Source organism: Saccopteryx leptura, chromosome 12, assembly GCF_036850995.1.
Source record: "Saccopteryx leptura isolate mSacLep1 chromosome 12, mSacLep1_pri_phased_curated, whole genome shotgun sequence".
Lineage (NCBI taxonomy): Eukaryota > Metazoa > Chordata > Mammalia > Chiroptera > Emballonuridae > Saccopteryx > Saccopteryx leptura.
In genome coordinates, this window is record NC_089514.1 from 12,685,526 (window position 1) to 12,710,996 (window position 25,471).

The 25,471-nt window shown below is 43.6% G+C and overlaps 1 protein-coding gene across 2 annotated transcripts in view; it reads right to left on the minus strand.

Moving 5' to 3' along the window:
* Positions 1-25,471, minus strand: part of CREB5 (cAMP responsive element binding protein 5) — a 407,936-nt gene that overhangs the window by 301,124 nt on the left and 81,341 nt on the right. For both annotated transcript variants that reach the window (XM_066354151.1, XM_066354152.1), the window contains exon 4: positions 15,532-15,653. In XM_066354151.1, coding sequence (XP_066210248.1) covers positions 15,532-15,653 — 122 coding nt within the window. The remainder of the gene's footprint in view (positions 1-15,531; positions 15,654-25,471) is intronic.

Genomic DNA, 25,471 nt, shown 5'->3' on the forward strand with positions numbered 1-25,471 from the left:
TCTCCGCTCAACGAATGTTCATTTTACTCCAGGAAAGCAGTGGTCAGTCACTAGGACTGGGTGTGGAAGGAGATACCCCACAGCAAGAGGATATTACTCCTAAAATGCTAGAGAACAGAGGATTGTCCCCTGTCTGGTTTGGAACTGGAATGATGCCTTTAGTGAGTAGATCGATCATGGTGAACCTCGTGACTTCGGTGACATTGAGGAATGCATCGCAGTGAGCAAGTTGCCTTTTCTTTCTGAGGATACAGGCCAGCCATGCTGTCTGTGGACACAGCTACAGAACACAGAAGAGTCGTGAGCTGAGACAGAAGCCCACAGAAGAATTTTTAAAGACGAGGATATTGTGGGTGCAGTCAAGATTTTTCCATGTATTTGTGGAGGTCAAGATTTGATGTTTTGTAAAGCTTCTACTCCATATTTTAAAAACTAAATTAGCAACATGCATGTACTATGAGGAAATAAAGACAGGAAGACGAGCTGAAGTGGAAGGAGGCACATGGATTTTCCAGCAGACAGTCCTTTGTATAAATAATAGATCTGTAACTTCTTCGATTTGCGGTTTTCACCCAATTATTTAAACTCTTAAGCTTTAACTCCTTATTATGTAAAATGAGGGTAAAACATCAATCTCTTAGAACTGTTGTGATGATCAGGGAATAATATAAACAAAACTTCTACCACTGTGCCTGACAAATAGTAGGAACTCGATAAATGGTAATGAATTTTACTCACCTAAAATCTCAGTTTGGCCATTGGGTGTTCTATTTTCCCACTGTCTAAATTTGTATAAAATGGGCTTCTCACTGATCTCTGCACATTGTTTTCAGAGACTCATAGAAACGGTCAGTTGGAAAGAAATCTAGCAGTCACGTAATCCAACCTGGATGTAATTGTAGAGGATAAATCAGTATCCTCTCCAAAAGCATCTTTCTGGCATACAAGCTCTCTCTGTGCAGCAGCCCTCCCCCTCACCACACACACCCCCCCATTTGCACGGCCAGAGCCCCAGCAGTCTGAGGAGAAGAGCGATGGCAGCGCTTGGGAGAACACAGACATTTGAAAGCTTCATGGAGTCCACCATTCATACTCACAGGGCACGGCTCTGCTCAAGGGGTATTTACTGTTTGATAAAAAGCCAGTAAGTCTTAAAGGGATAAGTGAGATTCACAAATATATGACTTCTCAGTGGAAGGTAAAAGAAATCCAGTCATTAAGAAAAGCCCATGGCTGTTTTAAAATCTATTCAGTACAGCGACGGACACAGTAGAAAGGGTTATAAATAAACAATAAATCATGCAATTATTACTGTTTGAATTTTGGCAAGATAATAAAAAAAGAGCAGGGGTATAATCAGGAAATAATAGAAAAGATCTGCAAGGCACCCCTGCAATTAGCGATAAACAGAACTTGGCTCCGAGTTGGAGTCCCAATATGGCTCTCATTAAAGAGCCCTGGGACCTGTTCCTGGGCAGACCTCTGCGAGCTCTCGGGGAGAAGTGAGGTAACCGAAACGTCAGTGCACGCGCACACTCACACACACACACCTCTATTCAGATAATCTCTTACTGTAGCATTATAACCACCTGGGCTGAAATTACTACCTTATGCCCAGTGGAGACCAGTCGATGGTCTTCCGAAATTCTAATTGAGATGTTTCCGCTTCTCAGCATTTTGACTCTCGCCTTTGTCATACCATAAACACACACACATGCACACGCACGCACGCACGCACGTGCACACACACAGATGCTGGCACGGTGCAGTGGGCGCCTTCGCTCATTTTCCCTTCCCTCTTCCCTTTCACGTTCTTTTTATTAATGGTGCCTCTTAAAGAGATAAATGCTCCCACACAAGTCATACCACTTAAACAGATAAATAGTCCGCGCTGGAGAGACACAGAGAGCATGGGAGAAAACCCTGTCTTATTAGACTGGAAACAGACACACTATATTAATGCAAAAAAATCAGCATATGGTTCTAATAGGCTTTCTTAAAATGATTTATCAGCTGTGATTAAGCCCTCAACCAGCATGTCTATCTTCATAAATAAAGCAAAAGTGCACCTTGCTCTCAAATGCATCTGCAGTATCTTATTACGCAGCCCTGGACCGTGCACCCCATTTATAACACGGCTCTGGGGAGCCAGGAACTCGTGTGCAGTCACAGAGTGTGTGCTCCGCAGAGGCTGCCAAGAGTTAGGACTCTTATCTCAGAGATAGTCTTACTAAAAATCCATTATAATGAAGGTTTATCCCCTCTTTCTGGGCCACAGAGCTCGGCATTGCTGAAATATGAACAGGTAATTAAAAGGATATGCTTGATTTTACAATGAGCCCAGTGACACAGAATCACCAAACAGCTGTTGGGAAAGGCATTTGGCACGAGGAACAGGTTACCTCTGCCAGGGGGGGCAGAAAAGGAGGACCACTCTAAAAAATCAGACTGGGACTCTTTTTTTCTTTTCTGGGCAGAGGAGGGGCGACTGCAGATATTAGTCATCTTTGTCCCCGGACTTCATTCTCCAGCTGGCTAACGTGTCAAACGGTCTCCGTGGCAGACTTGAAAGAAGGGGACTTCACAGGCACCCTGCGCAGGGAATGAGGAAGTAAGTGCCATGACTTCTGGAGGAAGGTGGAGGAAGTCAGTGAAACCGTGTGAGTGCAGTAAGTCGGACGTGGACGTTTGAACACTGTTACCCGGTCAGCTGGCTCAGCCTCACGGGGCATGGCTCTGCTGGAGTGGTATTTACTGCCTGATAAAAAGCCAGGAAGTCCAGGAGGATGAGCTGAATAAATCCCACAAAGCATCCAAGCAAAGTATCTTAGTGGCTAACTTCCTTTTGAGCCATTCCTAGGATCTGCACAAAGCTCCATTCATACCCTGCCTTGTAAGCCTAGCCCACAGGCACAGATCAGAGGCATGCACGCACCCTGTCCTGTAGGAGCTTTGGGGGGCATTTCCCTACACATCCACATAAATGTATCCAAAGCTCAAGTGAGAGACCTCATACTCTCTTAGAGCAACATACTATGTTGTATGATTTAGGCAGGTTTGCAGTGGTGTGGTGAGATGTTTTCCGGAAGGCAAGTAGGCTTGAGGAAGGACAAAAATGTAAAATCTCATAAGAGAAAACGTGCTTGGCCTATTCCACCAGGGTTGTTAACAGATTATTTTTCTTGTAGAATATGCCGGTCCCTTGGATTAGCAGTAGCACTAGTGGCTGCAGCCTGTGACTGCTGCAGTCCATTAGAGGAACAGCATTAATGAGGTCAAAGCAGCTCCTCTCTCCCGCGATCACAGACTGCACCCCTGGCCCTGGCCAGCTGTCTGGCAACATGAGCCTCTGGTCACAAGGGGGACCGTAGGAGGGCATGTGTTTAGATCCATGCAAATTTATCACCACTGATGATGAGTCAACTCTATATTCGCACCCTGTTGATGGACACACCAGTTGTGCCACCTTCACAATCCGAGGACAGCAAATGTCTGTTAAAGCTGGTGTTGAATTGGACATTAGAGGCAATTCTAAATGATGGTCAGAGTAATGAGGAATCACTCGCATAGTCTGGACTGCCCACTTTGCCTAAAACATGTACTTGTGTGTGTGGGGTGGGGGTGGGGGTGTGCATCATCGTGATACAAATGAGAAACAAATCGAGCAGAGCTGGACCAGGAGCCGGTCCCTCCTCCCGCCGTGCGGGGACGAGACGCTGGGTCTCCGCTGTGTTACTGTCTCTGTGAATGTGGACTTGGATTTCTGTTCCCAAGATCTCTTTTTGGACAGTTCTTTTAGTGAACATTGGGAAAGAAGTCCAAGGTGAGATGCTGAAGTGAGATGTGAATCTGACACCAGCTACCTAAGAACTGCTTTATTTTCTAGTCTCCATAAATTTGAACTCTGTGTATTTATAACTTCAAGGTTGTTAAAAAGGCCCAGCTTCCTGGTGAGAAAAAGAAGTGATGCGTGTCTTTTGGAGAATGGTGGGATGGAGTCCGGACTTCTTGCCCTTGTCTTAAATTCAGAAAACACACACCACCTCGCTTTTCCACAGCCCACTTCTGGGTTGTTGCAAATAGCACCGGAAGTACTGGGAGGCCGTTTTCAGGAGGACCAGCCACACAGAGATAGCACGGTGCATATCGCTCTCGGGCACATCCCACCGCTAAAAGGGCTGCCAGGTTTCTGGACTGTCTTGTTCCCCTCCAGCCACTTGGGGACCAACCGAGTGGGGTTAGAAGGGTGGGGCTCACATGCACTCCAGATTCAAGAGCTCTGTGGATCCTGGGCTCGCCCTAGAAAGGATGCAACGCCCGGGCCAGCCATGCCAGTAAGTCCAGCAATGGCCTCATGTTCATAAATCCTCTGGGAAAGTTCCTAAGCTGTGTGCATAACAAATCATACCAGGAGAAGCCAGGGAGGGGATGAATTCTTTGAGAGTGGCTGTTATTCAAAATGCCCAGCGCTGCATCATCTGTAGTCAATCAACCCGACACCCACCCGAAACATGACTGCTTCTCTTCTTTGGGGACATGACTGCTTGCAGAGCCCAAATAAGCCCCCACCCAAACATAAAGCCACAGAAAAAGGCCGCGCCCGGCACCAACTTAGGCAGGATCCGGTCAGCACTGTGATCAACTTTCAAAGTTTTCTACAAAACAGATGGTGCACCCTGCATGTAACACAGACCCCAGGGATGCCTGTGGCTGCAGCCACACTAAATCTAAAATGCAGCGTTCACCCCACTTCACAGAGAAGACTGGGGAAGTCCCCACAGTGCCAGACAGCGACTGGAGGGCTGGCAGGTGGGAATAGCCCACCTTCTAGGTCCAAACTGTCCAATAAAACTGCTCACACTTGCCTTCAGGTCAAATGTCAAAATGTCATCCACATACACAGCAGCCTAAGTCTACCAACACGAGGTTTATTAGACCATACGTGCTTCGAGGTGCTGCTGAGATGAATCAGAGGTCCGGACAGGTTAACGAAGAGTCTTTTCTATCTCAAAAGGCAGAGAGCAAAGGGAAGCCTGGCAATGTTCTGGAAAGGACTCCAGCCAGTAATCCATCATACCTAGGATGTGAGGACCATCCTAGCCAGAAAATAAAGATAAAAAAATAAGGAGCAAGCAGGTGACATGGTGCGTGGCTGACTTCATCTCCATTCCTACCAGGTGGTGAGCCCCTTCGATTCACCAGAACAACTAGCTCCCCAAAACGTTGATATGCGGTACACATGGTTCAGGAGGGGGGAGCCCCACCACCCCGTGAACTTTCCTAGGCCTGCGGGCTCCGGTGGTAGTTGGGTAAAGCATAAGGAAAACGTCCCGTTGGGTTCTGATGTGAAAATCAGTAATTGCACCACGAGTTTGAGTTGACAGCCAACGTGCTGGAAAGCTGGACAGGAGGAATGCGCGGAATCCCAGTGCCTGCCCTCCGCCTTATCAATATGGAAATAACTTAACGGCGCACAAATGCTGGGGCAGGGATCCCAGAGCAAATCGCTCCCATGCCTGCTCTTAGCTGTACTTAACGTTCACCTGGATTTATGAGATGATGGAGGCAGGAACTCTTGCAACTATTATATTATTTTCCTTTTCCCCTTTTTACAACGTCAATTTTTGCTCGCATCTCTGCGAGGGGCCCAGGCTTACCTGACTCCTAGCGGCAGATGCTTACTGTGTCGTCTAACATTTGGTCCAATTTTCCAAATGTGAGGGCTGTTTTCTGCCTCGAACGGAAGCTTCATCTTTTAGACATTTTGTTTTAATCTGGCCCAGAAAACAGGTCTGTTTTCCTGCTTGCCTTTGGGAACACAACTGCAGGGCATTACCGGAGGACAACCCAGTTTCCTCTGCAGATGCTGACGACGACGCCTGCGTCCAGGTACGCGCCCGCCTCTCTGCGCCTGTCTGGCGCATTGGAAGTCCTGAATTACTCACAGCTGGACGCTGAGTCTGTCAAAGGACAATGCCCATTTGCTGTCGGTGTTTTCTTTGGGTCAATACCTTGAAATTCCAGCCTGGCTGGCTTGCCTGCCTCAAGATAGGTAAGAAATGATTTCAACCCAACCCAACCTGGACCAGAAAAATCACCCTGTTGAGAGTGTCTCCCGCTGCGAAAAGCTGCCTTTTTTCCTCAGCCCTTAAAGCTGAGTTTCATAACTGTTTTAGCAAGGATCCTCCCAGCCAAATAATTCAATTGGGCTAATTGTCAACTGCAGTAAGGCCACCTGGTGGGAAGCCAGGCCAAGCAAGAGGTCCTCACGGCCCAAGTTGGGGTTGATTGTAGTCCCCAGGGAACTTCTGGGCTCACGGTGTTTTTGATTATTTTGGGTTTCTTTTTTTGGGGGGCGGGGCGTCATTTTAGTGCCCCTCCCCCACCCCTGCTTTGGCTCTTTTAAATAAATTCCACGTATAGGATGTTGTAGAATCACGACTGTGTTTAACATCCTCCAACATGCTTTCTTTCCTACCTGTAGCATCTCATGCCGATCCCTCTACCTTTTAACAATGACAACATTTGAAGGAACTTTTAACCGCAAGTGACAGGCAAACATCTTCAAGATTATTATTATTATTATTATTTTACTTTTAAACATTTCAGTTTATTTTCACTTTTTTTTTTAAATGCATTCAGTTTGGCCATAACACTTAATGCTAAGTATTTCTTTAAAGTTAGGCTGGAGGCCAAAAAAATCTTTCTTGGAATTTGTAGCAATAACCCAGTGGGAAGTGATGACGGTCTGAACTTGAGGTGAGGGAAATGGAAAACGCAGACAGGCTCTGAGAACTCTCTCCTAGGAGGCTGTTTGGACCTAGAGAACCGGCAAAGGAGGGAGGGGCGGCCCGGCCACGCCTGCGGTGGGCGGGACCAGGGCCGTCAGACAGGGCACCGGGTCTGCGCTGGGAAGCCCTCAGCACCGATCGAGTGGGGCAAGCTGAGTTAGAAACAGCAGCGTTGTATTCAAATGGGGGTGTCAGAAACAGCCGGGGATTAGAGATGGATGTTCAAGTCCAACACGAGGGCTAGATGTGCAGAGAAAGGGAGAAACTGGGTGGAGCTGATTGGTCAGCTGTGAGGCGACCTGGAGAGCAGGTGGAAACAGGAACCCCCTGCGAGTGAACACAACCAGCAGACGAGGAGACGGAGACCGGAGACCGAACAGAGAGGTCGGGAAAAGCCGGCACCTGGTGCTCCTGCTGCTGGTGCTCCTCAGTGAGTGCCTGTCAACTGTCTTTTCTGTCCCTCTTGATAGTTTATTCCTCCATACTTTAAACAGGGGAAACAGGGCTGGCGTGACCACCTGTAATTAATCCCTGTTAGTGAGCGGTCCAAAATCAAATGATCATTAATCACATGTCCCACATGTCCTATGTGGACCTGAATAGGCTTCATGAATAGGTAAGTACTTTGATCAGTACCATACCCAGTCACAACTGAACAGGAAATACTGGCGCAAGGAACTGTGATGTTATTCTGCAAAATTTCCAACACAAACAGTGAGGCTCCCCAAGTCAATGCCCAGTTTCCCTCGAAGTAATTTTCATGTGACATCGTCAACAGAGGAGATCATCCCAATCTTTGGACCCCATAGCTTCAGGTGGAAACATCAGCACCTCTCACGAGAACACCTGTCACAGCCAGGAATGAATGTAAGACTTTTCTAATTCAAGCTTTAGCCTCTGAGAGCCTTGTGATCAGTTCTTAAAAAGACCTCAGGCAGAGAGGCCTACTACCTTGCCAGAATAAATGTCACGTGATAGCAATTATAAATAAAACCTATGACAAAAAAAAACAACAAACCTAGTTGCTTAATACTGAACTCAGAGCGCAGTAAAACCTGCCACTCACAGGCCGAGACACCCGTCCGCAATTACGGCCGTCATCACCGCTGCTGAAGGCAGAGCCGTGAACTGCCCGATGACTTAGCGTTAGACAGTAAATCCTCAGCCTCCAGCGGTACGATAGGTTCTCTTTCGTGTGAAAATCAGGTCATAAGGACTCATCCATTAAGGTCCACGTTATCCAAATATACAAATTCTCCCAGGGACGAGAGGAACAAACGCCCCGCTCCTCCCTCCAGGGGTCTTCAAACTTTTTACACAGGGGTCCAGTTCACTGTCCCTCAGACCATTGGAGGGCTGCCAAATACAGTGGTCCTCTCACTGGCCACCAATGAAAGAGGTGCCCCTTCCAGAAGTGCAGTGGGGGCTGGGTAAATGGCCTCGGGGCCGCATTGCGGCCCGCGGGCCGTAGTTTGGGGACGCCTGCTCTAAGCCATGGGCCTTCCCTCATCATCAAGTCAAATACACCTGATACAAGTGCTCACTCTCTGCAAGGCGACAATGCATTTTGCTACTTTGAGGAGACCTGGACTTTCCACAAAAATAAATAAATAAATAAATAAATAAATAAATAAATAACACCTAAAAAGCCTAAACCAAAAAGAAATACTGTGAGTTTATTTTATTTCCTACTCCATTTTAAAACTGAGGCGGAGCCTCGGATCACATTGTGATTCGCTGGCATATATGGACAGGGATGCCCAGCTCTCACTAACCCTGTTAGGACTGTATCATCCATCCTAAATCCCAGGAAACTCAAAGACGTGAAATAGCTTCCAGTTTATCCACAGGTGTAGTCGTTCCCCCGAGCGGGGCGCAAGGGCAAAGGCCAAATCAGCGTCTCTCGCAGGGTCCCATCCCACCGAAGTTGGGGGTGATTTACACAGATCAGGAGAAAACTGTAGTGTACTGAAATGGGAAGGAAGAAAGAATCCTTTTTATATAAGGGTTAGAATGTCTAGTCATTGGGATGGGGAAAGAAATAGCTCGTCTCTTAGAACATTGCCAGTGGGGGGTTTCCTCTTCGATCAAACTGACAAAAAAATGGAACAACAACCAATAAAAAACCAGAAAAGATCAAAAAGCAGTCTCATCTACTAGGATTCAGCAAACACGGAGACATTTTTAGTATCTGGATAAAACCAAATTTAAGTTTCGGAATTTTTTTTTTTTTTCTCCAGACTTCTGGAGGACGGAGGGATCGTTTTACACAAATATCATAGAAAACATAACATAACCAGAAACACGCAGCTGTTGCAACTTTGCTGCATTCCGTGTCTTGTCTTTTCCGCCCAGCGCCCCCATGCCTTCCCCAGAGAGCAGCGCAGCAGCTAGTGGCTGATAGAACAAGACTGTGTACCAAAGCAAAGCGGAGCAGAGCGCCTCCCTCTCTGCACCCTCTCTCCCCCGATGGCTGGCGGTGTCGGATAACATGATTTCCAGGTACAGAATTTAATCAGATCGGGCAGCCTACTTTTCCGAGCCGAGGCTGACCTGGCCATGCCCTGTTCCATGACTCCTGTTGAGCTGGGATCCAAGATCTTAAGATTGTAGCTTGTCCCTTGTTCCCATGTGTTAAACAGTCAACACCCTCTGGGAATAGACTGCACTTTTCATCATTTGGGTAGGAATTCTAGAGCATGGAAATGCCCTAATTTGCTATTGCTGCATCAGCATAATGAGTCGGATTTCAGTCCTCTGGGAGAATAACAACACTTAGCACTTACACACAGCACTTTTCATCTTCAGGGTCCTCCACCACGTTAGGTTGGAATGCTGTTATTTCTCTCAGCAAGACAAAGGAGTTAATTTCTAGTCCTTTCAACTCCCCTTCCTTTCTTACACACACACACACACACACACACATACACACACACACACACTTGCACACAACTGCTATCAGATGGTGAAGCTCTCTCTGGCTTCCTAGATATATTTTATTCAATTTTTTTAAAAAGAAAGAAATTTTAAAAATAAAAGAACAATTCACCCTCCTCTTTCTTTCTTTATCTTTTTAAAAAAATCTTTTATTTCCCTCTAATACAGAAGTGTGCCAACGGCCAGACACAGTATTGCGCTCCGTTCAGCATTACTGCAGGAGTTCCCATGCTTGATTCAGTTCTTCATGCCTCATGAGCTGCAGTTTCATCGCTGGCCACTGAGGATAGCTGAATACTCTGTTGTGGAAGATTCTGGAAGGCTCTGCCAAGTTCCTTGCTCAGCCCTTTTCTCTACTTCATCTCTGTTTACTCCTGGCCCAGGTGATTCCAACTGGTCTCAAGTGTTTCAACAACACTGATCTGCAGATGACTCCCAAATTTACATCTCCTGATAGGTCACCACTCCTGAATTACAGACCATATATATCCATCTGCTGGCTCGAAATCTCCATTTAACAATTCTAAAACTAATCCTCTCCACATCCCCCTCGGACCTGCTCCTCCCACAGGCAACTCCATTCTTCTAGTTGCTTCAGCCAAAACTTGAATTTGTCCATCCGTCCTTCCTCCCTCCCTCCCTCCCTCCCCCCTCCCTCCCTTCCCTCTTTTCTTCTTTCTTTCTTTCTTTCTTTCTTTCTCTTTCTTTCTTTCTTTCTTTCTTTCTTTCTTTCTTTCTTTCTCTTTTTTTCTTTTCTTTTTTCTTTCTCTCTCTTTTTCTTTCTTTCTCCTTCCTTCCTTCCTCTTTTTCTTTTCTTTCTTCCTTCCTCCCTCCCTCTCTCCCTTCCTCCCTCCCTTTCTCTCTCCCTCCCTCCCTCCCTTTCTCTCTCCCTCTCTCCCTCCCTTTCTTTCCTTTCTTTTCTTTTCTTTCTTTCTTTCAATTTAATTTATTGGTTTTAGAGAGAGGAAAAAGAGAGAAAGAGAAGAGAGTGGAGATGGAGCTGGAAGCATCAACTCATACTAGTTCCTTCTAATATGTGCCTTGACTGGGCAAGCTCAGGGTTTTGAACCAGCAACCTCAGCATTCCAGGTCAATGCTTTATCCACTGCACCACCACAGGCCAGGTTGACTCCATTCTTTCTACTATCGAACCCTCAGCCAATCCTAGTGACTCCCTCTTCAGAATATATCCAGAATCTAATCCTCCTGCCCCATCTCCATCTTGACCAATATGCCACCATCTTTAATCCAGACTCTTTCAATACTGTCCTCACTGGTCTTTCTCTACTGAGGCCCTCCCAAAGCTTTCTTTCAACTCAGCAGCCAAGGTGACATTTCCAATACATAAGTCAGACTCTCACTCCTCTGCTCAAAACTGTTCCATGGGTCCCCATGTCACTCAGAGTAAAAGCCAGAACCTTCAGGCCTTCCTGGCTCTGCCCTCCCACACCCACTGTTTAGTGTTATTACATACTCTCCTGCAGTCAAACTGGCCTCTTCACAATTCCTGCAACCCACTGAGCACCCTCTAGCCTCAGGGCGTTGTCCTTACTGCTCTCTGCACTTGCAACACTCTTCTCCCAGCAGGTCCCTGGTCCAGGCCTTCTCTAACACACCCACTTACCGCCACGCCCTCCCTGACCACCCCTGTGCCCCTCCCTGCCATACTTCTCTCCATAGCACTTACCATCTTCTGACGTGTTATACATTTCACTGTCTTTACTTGCTTCTTGTTTGTCTTGCCCAGTAGAAGTAAGTTACATGAAAGCAATCTTATTTTCTTTTTCTTACCCGCCTTAGTCAGTAGTGCATTCACCAATGCCTTGGGCAGTGCCTGGCACATGGTGGACACTCAAAAGTATTTCTTGATTGGATAAATAATGAACAAACGTTTCTCATCTGTTTTAGGACATGGACTAACCTGACTTCTAAGCCATGAGCAAGCTTAAATGTATGATGCTTGTGTGTAATGGATGCTTTTCCAAGGGGGAAAAATCTCCTTAAAATTTTTTGAGCTTATACTAATATGGGAAATTGAGGCAACTGTGGAATGTGTTGCCTGCTATTTATGATACAGATATAGATTTGGGGGCTTTTTCCAGGGACCGTGGCGTGTCTCTAGCCTGTCCTCGCGCTATACACACATTTGGATACTTTTGGAAAAGGGTGCTAGGATTACAGATAGTCTGTAGAATATAACTTTCCCCAACGTACAGCCACACGGGCTAAGCAAGGATCAATTCTCTGATTGCTCTTTAATAGAATTTTCTTGACTAAACTACAGCTAGAAATTTAAAGGTGTTGGGAAGGACCAGCCCAATCTTCTGAATATTTTTGTATAAAGTACGTAGAAAGTTCTAGCAGGAACTTTTTTAAACAAATTCTCCAGATAAATTAATACATCTCCCACTTTCCCAAATCATGCTGAGGAAACTAATGCAAGTCTTTTATTAGAATAGAAGACAAGGAGGAAAAGAAACCAGAAGAGAGTTGTGGACACAGAAATAAAAAGAAATCATTTACCTGAATGTGGAGCAGAAGGGAAGAAGGAGAAGACAGCACTCAGTAACTATAAGGGATGCATTCAATAAAGAGATGTATTCCTACACTTTAAGCTGGGGTTGGCTATGATAGAGATATTGGTAGCCGAAGAACTGTGGTCCAAAGGAGGGTAAAACCACATTGGCAGACTGGAGAGCATCTCCTCCTCACTGGCCCACCCTGCGGCTTCCAAAGAAAGGCCAGAGCAGAAGCCATGAACACAGCCGCCTGGATGAGTCACCATGCCCTGGGCCTGGAGGAGATGCCCTCTTGTAGAGCTGCCCGAGGCTGGATCTGACCCATCTGGTGTGAATGAGGCCAAGGAGGAAGATACCACAACAGCCTCAGAGCTGCCCACCTTCCGGGGCATGCAAGTGCCCTTGAGGCTTGTGACAGTGGTCTGCTGAGGGGTCTGCCCCCAAACCATGGGGACAGCTGGCCACAGGACCCCACCCCCATACCGCACACCCATCAAGAAATCAACACATGGCCCTGGCCTGTTGGCTCAGCGGTAGAGCATCTGCCTGGCGTGCGGGGGACCCGGGTTCGATTCCCGGCCAGGGCACATAGGAGAAGTGCCCATTTGCTTCTCCACCCCCCCTCCTTCCTCTCTGTCTCTCTTCTCCTCCCGCAGCCAAGGCTCCATTGGAGCAAAGATGGCCCGGGCTCTGGGGATGGCTCCTTGGCCTCTGCCCCAGGCGCTAGAATGGCTCTGGTCGTGGCAGAGCGACGCCCCGGAGGGGCAGAGCATTGCCCCCTGGTGGGCAGAGCTTCGCCCCTGGTGGGCGTGCCGGGTGGATCCCGGTCGGGCGCATGCGGGAGTCTGTCTGTCTCTCCCCGTTTCCAGCTTCAGAAAAATACAAAAAAAAAAAAAAAAAAAAAAGAAATCAACACATGGCTAAAGGCAACATTTAAAAGAGAGAAAAGACTTCTTTTTTCTACAAATACAAGTCCTTTTTCAACTTTGCTTGCCTAATTATCTTCACTTTTAAAGTTTGAATATTTATACTCTTTCTCAACTCATAAGGAATCAAAATGAACTCACACACACAAAAAAATGGATAGCATGAAAATGTTTCTTAAATGAACAATCAGGACCAGAGGAAATATAAACTGGAACTGAAAATCTAGTCTGGGGGGAGGAAGTAAAATACCCTAATAACCGTGTTCTGAAGAGTTCTCCAAGTTAAGCAGTAAATTTGGCTTCACGTTAACCAAGCAGTCAAAGCAAAAAGAGAAACAGAACCAGTTACATGATTCTCAGGTCCACAAGGAGACAATATTTCAATTCCTCAAGGGAAGCAAACTATTTCCTGGAATTCAGATCTGCAAGACTTTCCTTCCCCGGGACTTCATATAGGAGATCATGAATACAACGCAATGGAGACCTTCTAAAGTCATACCCTACCATGGGCTCCCTAACGCTGTCCTGGGTAAACGTCTTCAGGAACACCGAAGGCTTTTACTTCAGTTAAAGCCACTCTACCAGAAATGAAAACAATATAACCAAGTACACATCTTTTACATTGTACAATTTGATCTAAGAAGCCGACCTCGACTATCTTGAGGAATAAATGAACTTAATCCCTTAGTCTTTTACATACACCATGCTTACCAGAAGAACTAAATTTATTACTCAACCAAGAAAATTTACTATACTTTTTAGTTTGGGGTTCTTCTTTTCTCTTGTCGTTTTCATGGTGTTTTGTTTTTTTAAGAAATCTATTTCAATTGCAATGAGATATCAAGTATACACCTTTTTTTTAATTGAGTTTTTTTTTTAAGTGCTCGGAACAGTGCCTGGCAAATATGTGCTAAATAAGTGTTGGTTTAAAAAGAAAGAGAAGCCTGGGCCAGATAGTTCAGTTGGTTGGAGCGGCATCCCACTACGCCAAGATTGTAGGTTCAATCCCTGATCAGGGCACATACAGGAGTTAGACAATGAATGCATAAATAAGTGGAAGAACAAATCAGTCTCTCTCTCTCTCTCTCTCTCTCTCTCTCTCTCTCTCTCTCCTCCCCCTATTCTTCTCTTTCTAAAATTAATAAACATATATACATATATATATATATATATATATTTTTAAAGGCCCTCATCTCACTGAGATGGTGGGAATAAGAGCATGAAGAATGAATGACAAATTAATTACAAACAAACAAAACGAGTTGATTGAGATTTTATACTGTAACCTTCACCTATTTTCATGATTTTTTCTAAAGCAGTACAGACTGGATACAAGTCCCTGACCATTTGGATGTGAAAACACGACATGAAAAACCTGGTCAAGAGGGATTATTAAAATTTCACATAGAAGAGGATTCAAAGGTTTTGAAACACTTAAAGAAATATCAGAGCCTTTTAAAATTTCTTCTCTGGATGGAACAGCTGGGACTTCAGAACCCCATTACACTCTAGCTGGTCCTTCCTATCAATTAACACTCACATTGTAAGACTGTTCATGGAATGTGTCTAAATTGTTGTTTCGTACATTTTGATCATTCAATAATGCTCTATAAAAACAATGAAAAAAATACTGAAAGGCTTCATTATCACACTTACCTATGACCTCATTTCCTTTCCTTAATCATATAAAAATGATTTGAAAATGCCAGCACAACACTACAATAAAACTGAGTACGTTCTAGAAGAATTCATAAAGTGGATTTTCTACCCTTGTATGAACAAATAATCCACACTTGTAGTTACGCTGTTTGTCTCAATAGAGAGAGATGTTCAATAGTACGACTAGAGAGTAACTGTGAGCCCACTGGCGACCCACTGGGCAGATTACGGACACCAGGCAGCGCCAGCCTGTGACAAAAATCAGAGAAACCCCTCTACTACTGTTATAACGCTTCACCTGTTGCCTCTTTGAGTCTTGTCTTCTGTACTCAATACCCTGTCAAGACTTTCTGGTAAGTATTTAACAAAGTAAAATAACTAATTTTGGACAGAAAAAGGTCTGTGAGTTTATCTGACTCAGGTTCTAGAATCAGGTAATGTGTTGTTGTTGTTTTTTCTTTGCTTGAATTTTATATATCAGATATCAGTTTTTCTCTGATTTTTCTAGCTCCACAGTCTATCACAATCAGGGATTCAATCTTGTTTTTAAACATTAGATACTCGCCAGTAGATAAAAATACTGTTGAAGGGCCAGGCCGTGTCGGCACTCAATGTGCAGGGCCACCCATTATCCGCACAGAAGTCTCTAGCAGGAGTTAGAGGAGACACCTGTCCAGGTGTCCATCCAAGCCGACCTACCCGCTTGCTGCTCTCCTCCTCCTGCACCTTCCTGAGCTCATGCTCCAGGGAGCAGTCCAGCTCATTGAAGAGCCCCACCTCCTCACAGTTCTTCAGGAACCTCGTTGGGGTCGGAGTCTGATCTGAAAACAGAGACCGCGTGATCATTCATGGGAGTTTTTCCTCAAAGGTCAGCGGGAAGCATGCGCTCAATTCACAACTCCCCTCCCCTTGTCTTAATTCAGATGCCGACTGGCCATCCATCCTCTCCCAGCCCTTTAAATAAAAACGAGGACTTGAAAGAAAATAAAACCATAAATTGCAAAGGAGGATCACAATGCGTAGTCGGCTACTGTAGAGGAAGGATTTCTAAACCTCCCTCGGGACAATTTCAGGGGATCCCACCCTTGACTTTCGGGGTTCATGTCATACAAATAACACTGCAATGTGTGGAATCACTTTTTCTAACTGGAAAAAAAAATGATTCAGCTAAAACCGGCCAAAAAAAAATCTGCTGAGTCCATGTTAAGTCTGATTTCAGAAAGCTGGAAGGAAAAAAAAGATGTTGTAAATTTTTATAGCACACAGAAAAGAAACACACAGGCATGTTGATTCTTTTTCCTTAATGGAGGAGAATTTAGCAACTCTATCTCTCATTTTGAGAGTCTCAGGTAATAAAATGTTCCAAGTCAAAGACCTTCAACTCCCACCCATTAAAAATATAATTATTAACTTTAGTTTTCTTTGCTGTAACTAAAAAAAATATTTTGAAAATACTCTTTAAAAGGAATTAGAATTTTATTCATATTTTGACTGTCTAGAGAGCTTACTACATACTTAGAAAACTGGAAGATCTGAAGCCAATCTTTGTGGTTTAATATTTATTAATATTAAGTATTCAAAACTTAACATCTTTTCAGTTGACAAAATTTTTCGCACACATTCTCTGGAATCTAAAGAGCCTATGAGGTAAATACGGTAGGATTCCACCTTTGTAATCATTAAGGACAGTCATCTTCCTTGGTGAAGGTGGACTTGAGTTGACATGAATAAAACCGTGCACACTGTCCCTTACTCGGAAACAGGAGATACAAAAGCCAGAGAGAGCCATGGAGAGAAGTCTGGCCATGCCAACTCTTTTGCAAATGAGGAAAACCGAAGCCCGGAGCGATGAAGAAGGTCTTGTCCAACGTCTCCCGGGTAGATGTGGCAACACCAGGATCATAACCAAGGCCTCGGTGCTATTTCCACTATGGACATATAATATATTACTTCCACCTGAGCCCACGGCAGACACTGCTGCACCGATGCTGGCGCGTGTCCAGCATGACCTACATTCAGTCTCAAATCTCTGCACAGTTCTCGAAGACATCACCAGCCAACTGGAGAGTGCCCTCAAATTAAAACAAATTAGTCATTTCTGTTCTCGCCTTATAAATGCCCCTATGACAAGAAACTAGAATTGTATTTACTTTTCTAAGTCATGCAGAGAGCAGTTAATCCTGGTAAATTATCCACCGAGATGCAAAGAAATAGCTTGATATCCAGGAAGCTGAAAATAGCTTGATATCCCCATCTAATCAGTGCTGCTGAGGCACTGACTCCCTATGGACAAGGGCCTTTCTACCTGTGTAGTAACCACATGGCTGATTTGGATTCCAGTGCAGAACAAGCCCCATCTGCCTCCTTCCCTATGCTCTGCCTGATTTCGAAGATACTGAGCTGTCTTTGCAGTACACAGAGAGCCTCACAGATAACCCTACATTGGGCATAACCAATAAAAGATATGCAAAGGATTGAGCTTAACTGAAAATGGTTTTCTTAGCGCATTAATTAGTTTATTAAGATGCAACATATACACCTATGTAGCCAATAGAGATATATGACAGTTGTGTTGTGTGCTTATAAAAGATTAAATGAGCATTTATGAAGCATCTTGCAGTTTAGCAACATTTCAGCCACATTGTCTAGATCGGGGGTCCCCAAACTACGGCCCGTGGGCCACATGAGGCCCCCTGAGGCCATTTATCCGGCCCCCCGCTGCACTTCCGGAAGGGGCACCTCTTTCATTGGTGGTCAGTGAGAGGAGCACTGTATGTGGTGGCCCTCCAACAGTCTGAGGGACAGTGAACTGGCCCTCTGTGTAAAAAGTTTGGGGACCCCTGGTAGAGTCTAGATCTCATAACATTCTATGAGATAAGTAGGGTGCATGTTGTCTTAGAAATGAAGAAATGAGTTAAATAACTTGCACAAGGCCACACAATTGGCAACCACCTTATCACTATGGAGTCCTCTCCTTCCTATAGACAGAACCCTTCTCAGTCTGAACTGTGTACTTTGTGCAGCTCTCTCCCAGCCTGAAGGACCCTGTTGTATGTGTAAGACAATGCTGACAACCCAGAAATATAGATTTGAAATCGTGTGATTCAGAAGAAATTACCTACCTTCTTTAGACCTCAGATTCCTCATCTTTCAACTAAAGTTCTAAAGTTACACGATTCCTAAAATCACCACTGTAATGGGTTCACTTCAAAAGTGACTGTCAACAACCAAAGTGTCCCTTGATAGAGGATTGGATAAAGAAGATGCGGTACCTATCTACAATGGAATACTACTCAACCATGAGAAATGATGACATATTGCCATTGACAACAACATGGATGGACCGGGAGAACATTATACTGAGTGAAATAAGTAAATTAGAAAACTCTAAGAACTGTATGATTTCACACATAGGTGGGCTATGGAACTGAGACTCATGGACATGGATAAAACTAACATGGTTACCAGGGAGAGGGGGATATGAGGGAGGGGGGAGGGGGAAGGGAGTAAAGAGGGACAAATATACGGTAACAGAAAATGACTTGATTTTAGGTGATGGGTACACAACAGAATCAACGTTCAAATGCTATAGAAATATTTACCTGAAACCTAGGTACTCTTATTCATCAATGTCACCCGGTTCAATTTCATTTTCTAAATAAAATTCTTTAAAAAGTGGCTCTCACTAGCTCAAAGAAACATATAACTATTTAAAGGAATATATAATGAGGATCTAAATGGGAATGCAAGTAACAGCTGCTTAGACACTAACATTCAGGCCAAAGATAAGGACTGGATATACAGATAAAGGAGCTGTCTGAACTGAAGGTGTAAATAAACAAGACCTAAAAGTGGAAATAAAAAAACACGTCTGTGTGGGCGGGGATACAGGTATACATATTCTTCAACTTATCGGGTGCTTATTCCGTGCCAGGCCTGTGCTAAGTAGTTTCTCTGCACCATCTCATTACTTTTCACACCAACCACAGTTAGTAAAAACTACGTTCCCCATTTTACCTATAAGGACACTGGACCTCACCCAGGCCCCATTTAGAAATTGAGTCACATAATCGTATTAGTAATTGGTAATCCTAGCAATCCTCGGTTCTTTTGAAATACCTGGGATTAATGATTTTTAATCCTTCATACAATAGAACAGCATTACAATTCCACGGGCTCCCTACCAACTTGCAGAAACATCTGTGACTAAAAAATCCTGAGAAAATACAACGTAACAGAATTGAAATATTAGACCACCTGTCATCAGTCAGAATTTAGTTCTCCAGGTTTTAACTTTCCTTTTATTCCTCTCTGATTCTTCGTTGGAGATTTACAAGTCGAGCGCCATGGTGCCAGGTGGAGAGAATAGTCACGCTAGAGGCTCCATGCAACTCCTGAACCTTGAGGCAAGTTCGTGAGATGATCCATGAAATCGAATTCAGGTTGGCATTTGGGGGCCAATCCCCAAGCAAAGCTGACGAATGCTTTATGTCTTCTCTAAAGCAGAATTATTCCCAAATACCAGCGCATACCCACCTACACCAGCACAGGAGGTTGAAGAAGCATATAGCACACGGATAGTAATGTCACTGTCTGTTATGGTGGGTCTCTCTACAACAATAGGGAAACAAAAGGGAGGGGACAAGGGGAGCCCTGGGCCATAAACACAGTTGGGTCCTTTTCATCCCTAGAGCAAAAGACCCAGATGAAGGCCCCAGAGTCATAACCAACTGTGACTTTCTTTGCTGTATAATACAGTGAGAGAAAAACAAAACAGATATCGTCTCCACATTTGGAATAGATAAGGTATACTGTTCCTAATTTTTTATTCATTTTCTTCTTGTGAATGAGCCATTTTTTCCAGTTACAACAGGAACCAGACAATGGAGCTTAACTTTTGTTTTAACATTTATTAGAATTAATACAGGGTCTCCAGTTGTCTTTGATCCCACGTGGTACCAGTTCCAAGTAAGCCAGGAAATGTGCAAATCTTCAAAAAGGGAACAGCTAAATCTATCAGCAGCTTAAATAAAAGAGGCAGAGGTTCTTAGCCACATGAATGCCTTGTCAAATAACTGTTCCATCTGAAATTAGACCCGAAGTAAGTGGGTAATGTCCATGGCCATAAATTAAAATTCTTGTAAACCACACCCTATTTAAAACTAAGAGCATACACTCGTTAGCTAGAGCAGCAGCAATTTCTATATCCTGAATGATAGGGGCCAATGCTTTCTTGCTGGATAATAACTAAAGTTTGTTCTGTGGACCACACACTCCAAGGACTTACAGGAACTGGCTCCAGCGGGAACTCAGATCTGAGATGACTGTTTGAGGCCATTTGCTCGCCTTTCTTTGAATGTTTCTGCCTCAGCAAGGACCATCTGAATGATAGAAGGGGATAACCTCAAATCTCAAGTGAAACTGAAAGTTAATAACTTCTGAGTCTGAACTTGACCCGAGTGGAAAGTGTTCTGTGGTCATTCCCTTTGTAAATCTGAGCCGGCGCTGCCCGTGCACCTGCGTGTTACCTTCTCGCAGACAGTTTGCAAATAGCACACCGTGTTCTCAGGAGACACGTGGGGCCGGTGCAAGGGAGCAAGCTTACCACTTCTCCGACTCATCTCACACGTCCCTGGGGATCTGTTTACCCGCCCGACAAGAAAGACTGGCACCGGAAGGATAGACAGACTCCTTCTAACGTTTGTCCTCGTTCGATATCTAACTTCCTTCCTGGAATGGGAAATCTGTGTCTTGAGAGAAGGAGCCCCTCCTCACAGAACTGCTGCCTCCGCACGCAGTTGGGTGAAGGACACATGCCCACGCAGCGATCCTGCTTGTGTATCTATCTACCCGGGAGAGAGCCACAAACTTAGCATTATGATTTAGGAATTCACCCATCCGTTATACAACAGGAAATCCTGTACCACATTACATCTGGGAAGGAAAAACGAGGACAGGGCTAGAACGATGAGAAAAAAGTGGAATGCGCTAAGTTTTCCGATCAGCCCATCGTCTGCCTAGCATCAAGTGCTCCAGCCTGGGCAAGTATGATTATTTCAAAGTCTAAATGACAAGCACAAAGCGAAAGCTTGAAACCTGATTCTTCTTCTAGAAAGTGTTTAGTCTGCTCAAATTTAATAATAGGTTGCTACCTTATTCGGTTTCAGAGCTGCATTTGAGCTATGTGTTTGTCTACGTTTCATTTTCCTCGATGATAAAAAAAATAAAAAGGCAGAGTAAGAAGTCATCAATTAAAAAAAAAAAAAGAATAAAGAAAGAAAAGAAAAAGCATAGTTCCCACCATATATCAAAGGAGAAGAATGTGAAACTCATAAGCAAAGTTTCTTCTCCTATTGGTCTGATATTCTTAACTATAATATTACTAAAAGGACTAAGTAAAGTAATTTTACATCATTTCACATTAAATTGATGGTGGCTAGTAATTCTATAAAAAGCCTCACTAATTCAGACCAGTTATAAAAAAAGATCAGTTTGAATTAGTGACCATTCTAATTATAGGGTATTATTTTAAGGCAATGCATTTTTATTATTTGCATGACTCAATTTCAGCCAGCAAAATTCCCAAGAGGGCACTCAAATCAATAGAGAAAATAATTGGAATTAGTATATCTATTTTAGGAAGAGTTGGGCTTCTCAGAAAAAGTATTTTTCTTAGATACTTTTTACATTCCTTTTATAGTTATATTTATCCCATGAAGTTTTCAGCAATGCTTTTTTTTTAAAAAACAGTATCACTTAGTCCCTGTCTGAATTTTAGTAAAGTCCAAATTAAGAGAGTTTACTTGAAATAAATTTAAAAATGCATAATCTTTTATAGGAGCAATAATTAGTAACAAACGACAAAATTCCATGGAATTTTAGACAGGCTTCTTTGCAATAAACGGGCCTTTTATTGAGTGTAAATTTCCAGTCGGAGCAATGAGGTTCTCTCGGTGACACTGACATTTCTATTTCCCTACATCTGTCTCAAGATGCAGTGCTACCACAAGACAAACCAAGGCAACTCTGGTTTTTTTAACGACAGCTGTGGGTTGCTTAAAAACTGACCTAGACGGGGGTGGTCCAGGTCAGTGAGAGATGAAACGCACTCTTGAATTGTTTGCTGGAATCCATATGTTGTCATGGTGCACAGCTAGGTGACTAGGGGCCATGTCGAGGGGACAACTAAAAAAGGCTCTGACAAGGGCCTTGCTTAGGACGCACACTCCAGAAGACACAGATTTAGAGTTAAATTCAGCAAGTGGATACTCTACATCTACTCACCATCAGCCATGGCCTACCCCGAGTGTTCCGACAGCAATCAAAGCCACAGTCTGAATTCACTTCAGGTGAGCTGAGCTGGTAAAAAGGCGTGTTAATATTGTGAGCTCATGTCTCTGCTGGCCTCACGAACTAACGGATCCAAGGTGACTGCCTTATCAAAACCTGCCCTGAATAGTGGAAACTAAAGCTTAACAGTCCCACTTAGTCACTAATTGCCCGAGTTCTCTGACACTCTTTGTCAAAAGGGATTGTTTCCAGATGGAACAGACTGGAAGCCAGTTTTTTTAAACATAAAAGAAGACTGCAGTTCAAGGCCTCTGAGGTATTCAGGTGAATTATTTAAAGTTCTGTTTTGCTAGATCAGCTAGAAACATGATTGAGATGAGACGCTCCTATAAATGCCAATAGCTACTTGTTGCAATGGACAAGACCATCTGATTTAAAGACACAATCGTTATTCTTCTAAACGCTAATGTGTTAGTACAGCCTAAAACCTTTTGATTAATCTTCTCCACGTGATTGCTTTGAAAGAGATAAGTCAATAATAGAAGATAAAGCAGTTCGGAGATTTATATTCAAACATAAATCTAAGACTAAAACATGTTCTTAGTATGTAGAGCTCACCCAATCTAGGTGTACAGTTAGAGAATTATAGACAGATGGGGACCTTAGACAAACTTCTCATCCTGTTGATTATGTTTCCTCATCTGAAAAAAAAGTGGCCAGAGTTAAATAATCTAATGCCTGTAAAGGAAGAGGCACAATTGCAGGCATAAGATAGGACAATAAATGGAAGCTATTGTTATTAGCATGCTGCCCTCTGGTGCAAACCATGTCCACCACTCTCTATTCCATAAAAATTGGATTAATTTACATAGTGGGAAGTCACTGTGTACTTTCACCATCAGTGGAAGAGGAGGTATATGAGTGTGTGAGTGTGTGTGTGTGTGTGTGTGTGTGTGTGTGTGTGTGATTTACTTACTAACTCAGTTGAGTTTTTTACACCTCAGTTTATTCCCAGATAAATTTGGAGTGAGGTATATTATATTACCTTCCTTTTGGCTTCCCCCTCAAAATGCCCATGGATGATTAAGTAGGATTTGTAACAGAGCCACGAACAATGGGTTTATGATCTGAGGCTGTCTGGTTGATCATGATCAGTAGGTTGGAAACAAATATTCTACTTCATTGCATTCACCATGGTGAGAATTAGACTTACAGTCTGGAACTAGAGATAAGTCCTTATTCTAGACCTAATCCACGGACACAGTTGGGTTCTGAGGGACTATGTTGTCCTTTACAGCGGATGCTCTGTATCAGACGGTGATAAGGAAGATGGAAGGAGAAAGCTAGTCTCTCTTGCCTCTCTTCCGTGTGTCAGCTCAGGGTACAGTCAGCGGCACCATCTGTTCTGTGGTTCTACCACTTCCATTCTCACCGTATTTGGAATTCGAGGAGAAGGCACACCTGAGCCACAGTGCTAAACAACAGGTCTTGGATGAAATGCCACTCTTGCAGACAGGCCTTTCCCAGCCTCCCCTAGGCAGGCTGCTTGCCACTTCTGTACCACTGTCATGTGTTATCTTCATCACAGCACTTGTCGCTCATGGATATTTCTTTGTTGATTTATCTGGAGAGCGGCTTATCTATTATTTCTCCTCCTCCCCATTTCCAATAGAGTATAGTAAGTTCCACGGAAGAGGAACCTCACCTGTCAGGTTCATTGCAGTATTCCTAGCACCTAGCGCAAGAGGATCCTTCTAGGCATTCAACAGTGCTTTTGAATGAACGAACGAGTAAGTGAAGTTGAAGGGTGTTGAAATTTTACCTTTCCTTAAAAGGTAAAACTCAATCAACACCTCTGGTGGGAAGTCCAAGAAGGAGACACATGACTCTATACCTTTAAATGCCTAGTAATCCTACCAGTAAGCTAAATTCATCATCTTCAAAGACAATATTTCTACCATACTCTGTCAACACATAGCACGCGCGCACACACACACACGAAGTTCTCATTTAGAATTTGTTCAGCTATACATAAAGGTGCCCTTTGATTTCCTTCACAGAACTTGGAGACCCTGTAAATAAATGGGGATAAGAATTTCTGACTGGGCAAGATTTGGGAATTTCAGGATGTCTAACTATAATGCCATTAAAGTAGACCCAAACATCATCTTTATCTTTAATACTGAAATTTGATTATATTTTCAAACCAAGCAGATCTAATGCCACATACTAGCTGGTAATTTTGCAACCTGTGTGGAAGTGTAACGTCCTTGATGGATTCCCATTTTGAACTTGGCATCTAAAAACCTTTGATATCACAACTTCACTTACCATGAAATTATCATCTATCAGATCAGAAACAGCAGAAAGTAAAGACTCGTGTCCCTCCTAATATCTTTACTCTGGAAATGAACCACGTGGATCAAATAAGAATAGGAGATGCCAGGCAGGAAGGTTATAAGTCTTTGCCTTCAGATATCAAAAGCATCACCCCCATTTATGTCCCAACTAGTACTGTCGTCCCTTTAGAACAGTGGTTCTCAACCTGTGGGTCGCGACCCTGGCGGGGGTCGAACAACCAAAACACAGAGGTCGCCTAAAGCCATCGGAAAATACATAATGCATATATTACAGTTATGAAGTAGCCACCAAAATTATTTTTTGGTTTGGGGTCACCGCAACATGAGGAACTGTATTGCAGGGTCACGGCATTAGAAAGGTTGAGAACCACTGCTTTAGAATGAGGTTTTTCTGTTTACTGTCTGTGAATAAAAGCAGACTCATCTTAATAAACCACCATGACTGTCCCTTTTACTACCCTGCCTTCTGACATGTCAAAAATCATTTTGAGTAGTAAAGTCCACCTGGCCTACATAAAATGAACTTTGTATCAAAGCTATGAAATTATTTCAGATATTACAACTCTTTGGGTATTTACTGTTGAAGAGTATATCTGTGGTATCTTAAAAACTTCTCTAACTTTAATAGTTTTAACTAATTAAGGGTGAAGTGCTTTTTCCAAAATACAAGTTAACCAGATATACTGAAATTAGTAATGAACATACATACCTACCATACTTTATCTTATCAATTTATGTCAAATTCTAGTTCGTCTAGAATAAAATTTTGTGTCATTGAATATTTCACAAAATTGTCCCAAATCCCAAGAGGGACTTGACAATTTTTACCTTGATGATGCTTGCTGATTTGAGCTTGGGTTTATACTACTTTTATTAGTAGGATATTTCAAATTGTATAAGATCATCTGTCTTCATAACAGGCCACAACATAGGCTTAAAGTACATTAAGAAATAAAACTTTAATGAACCTATTTTTAATAAAGTAGACT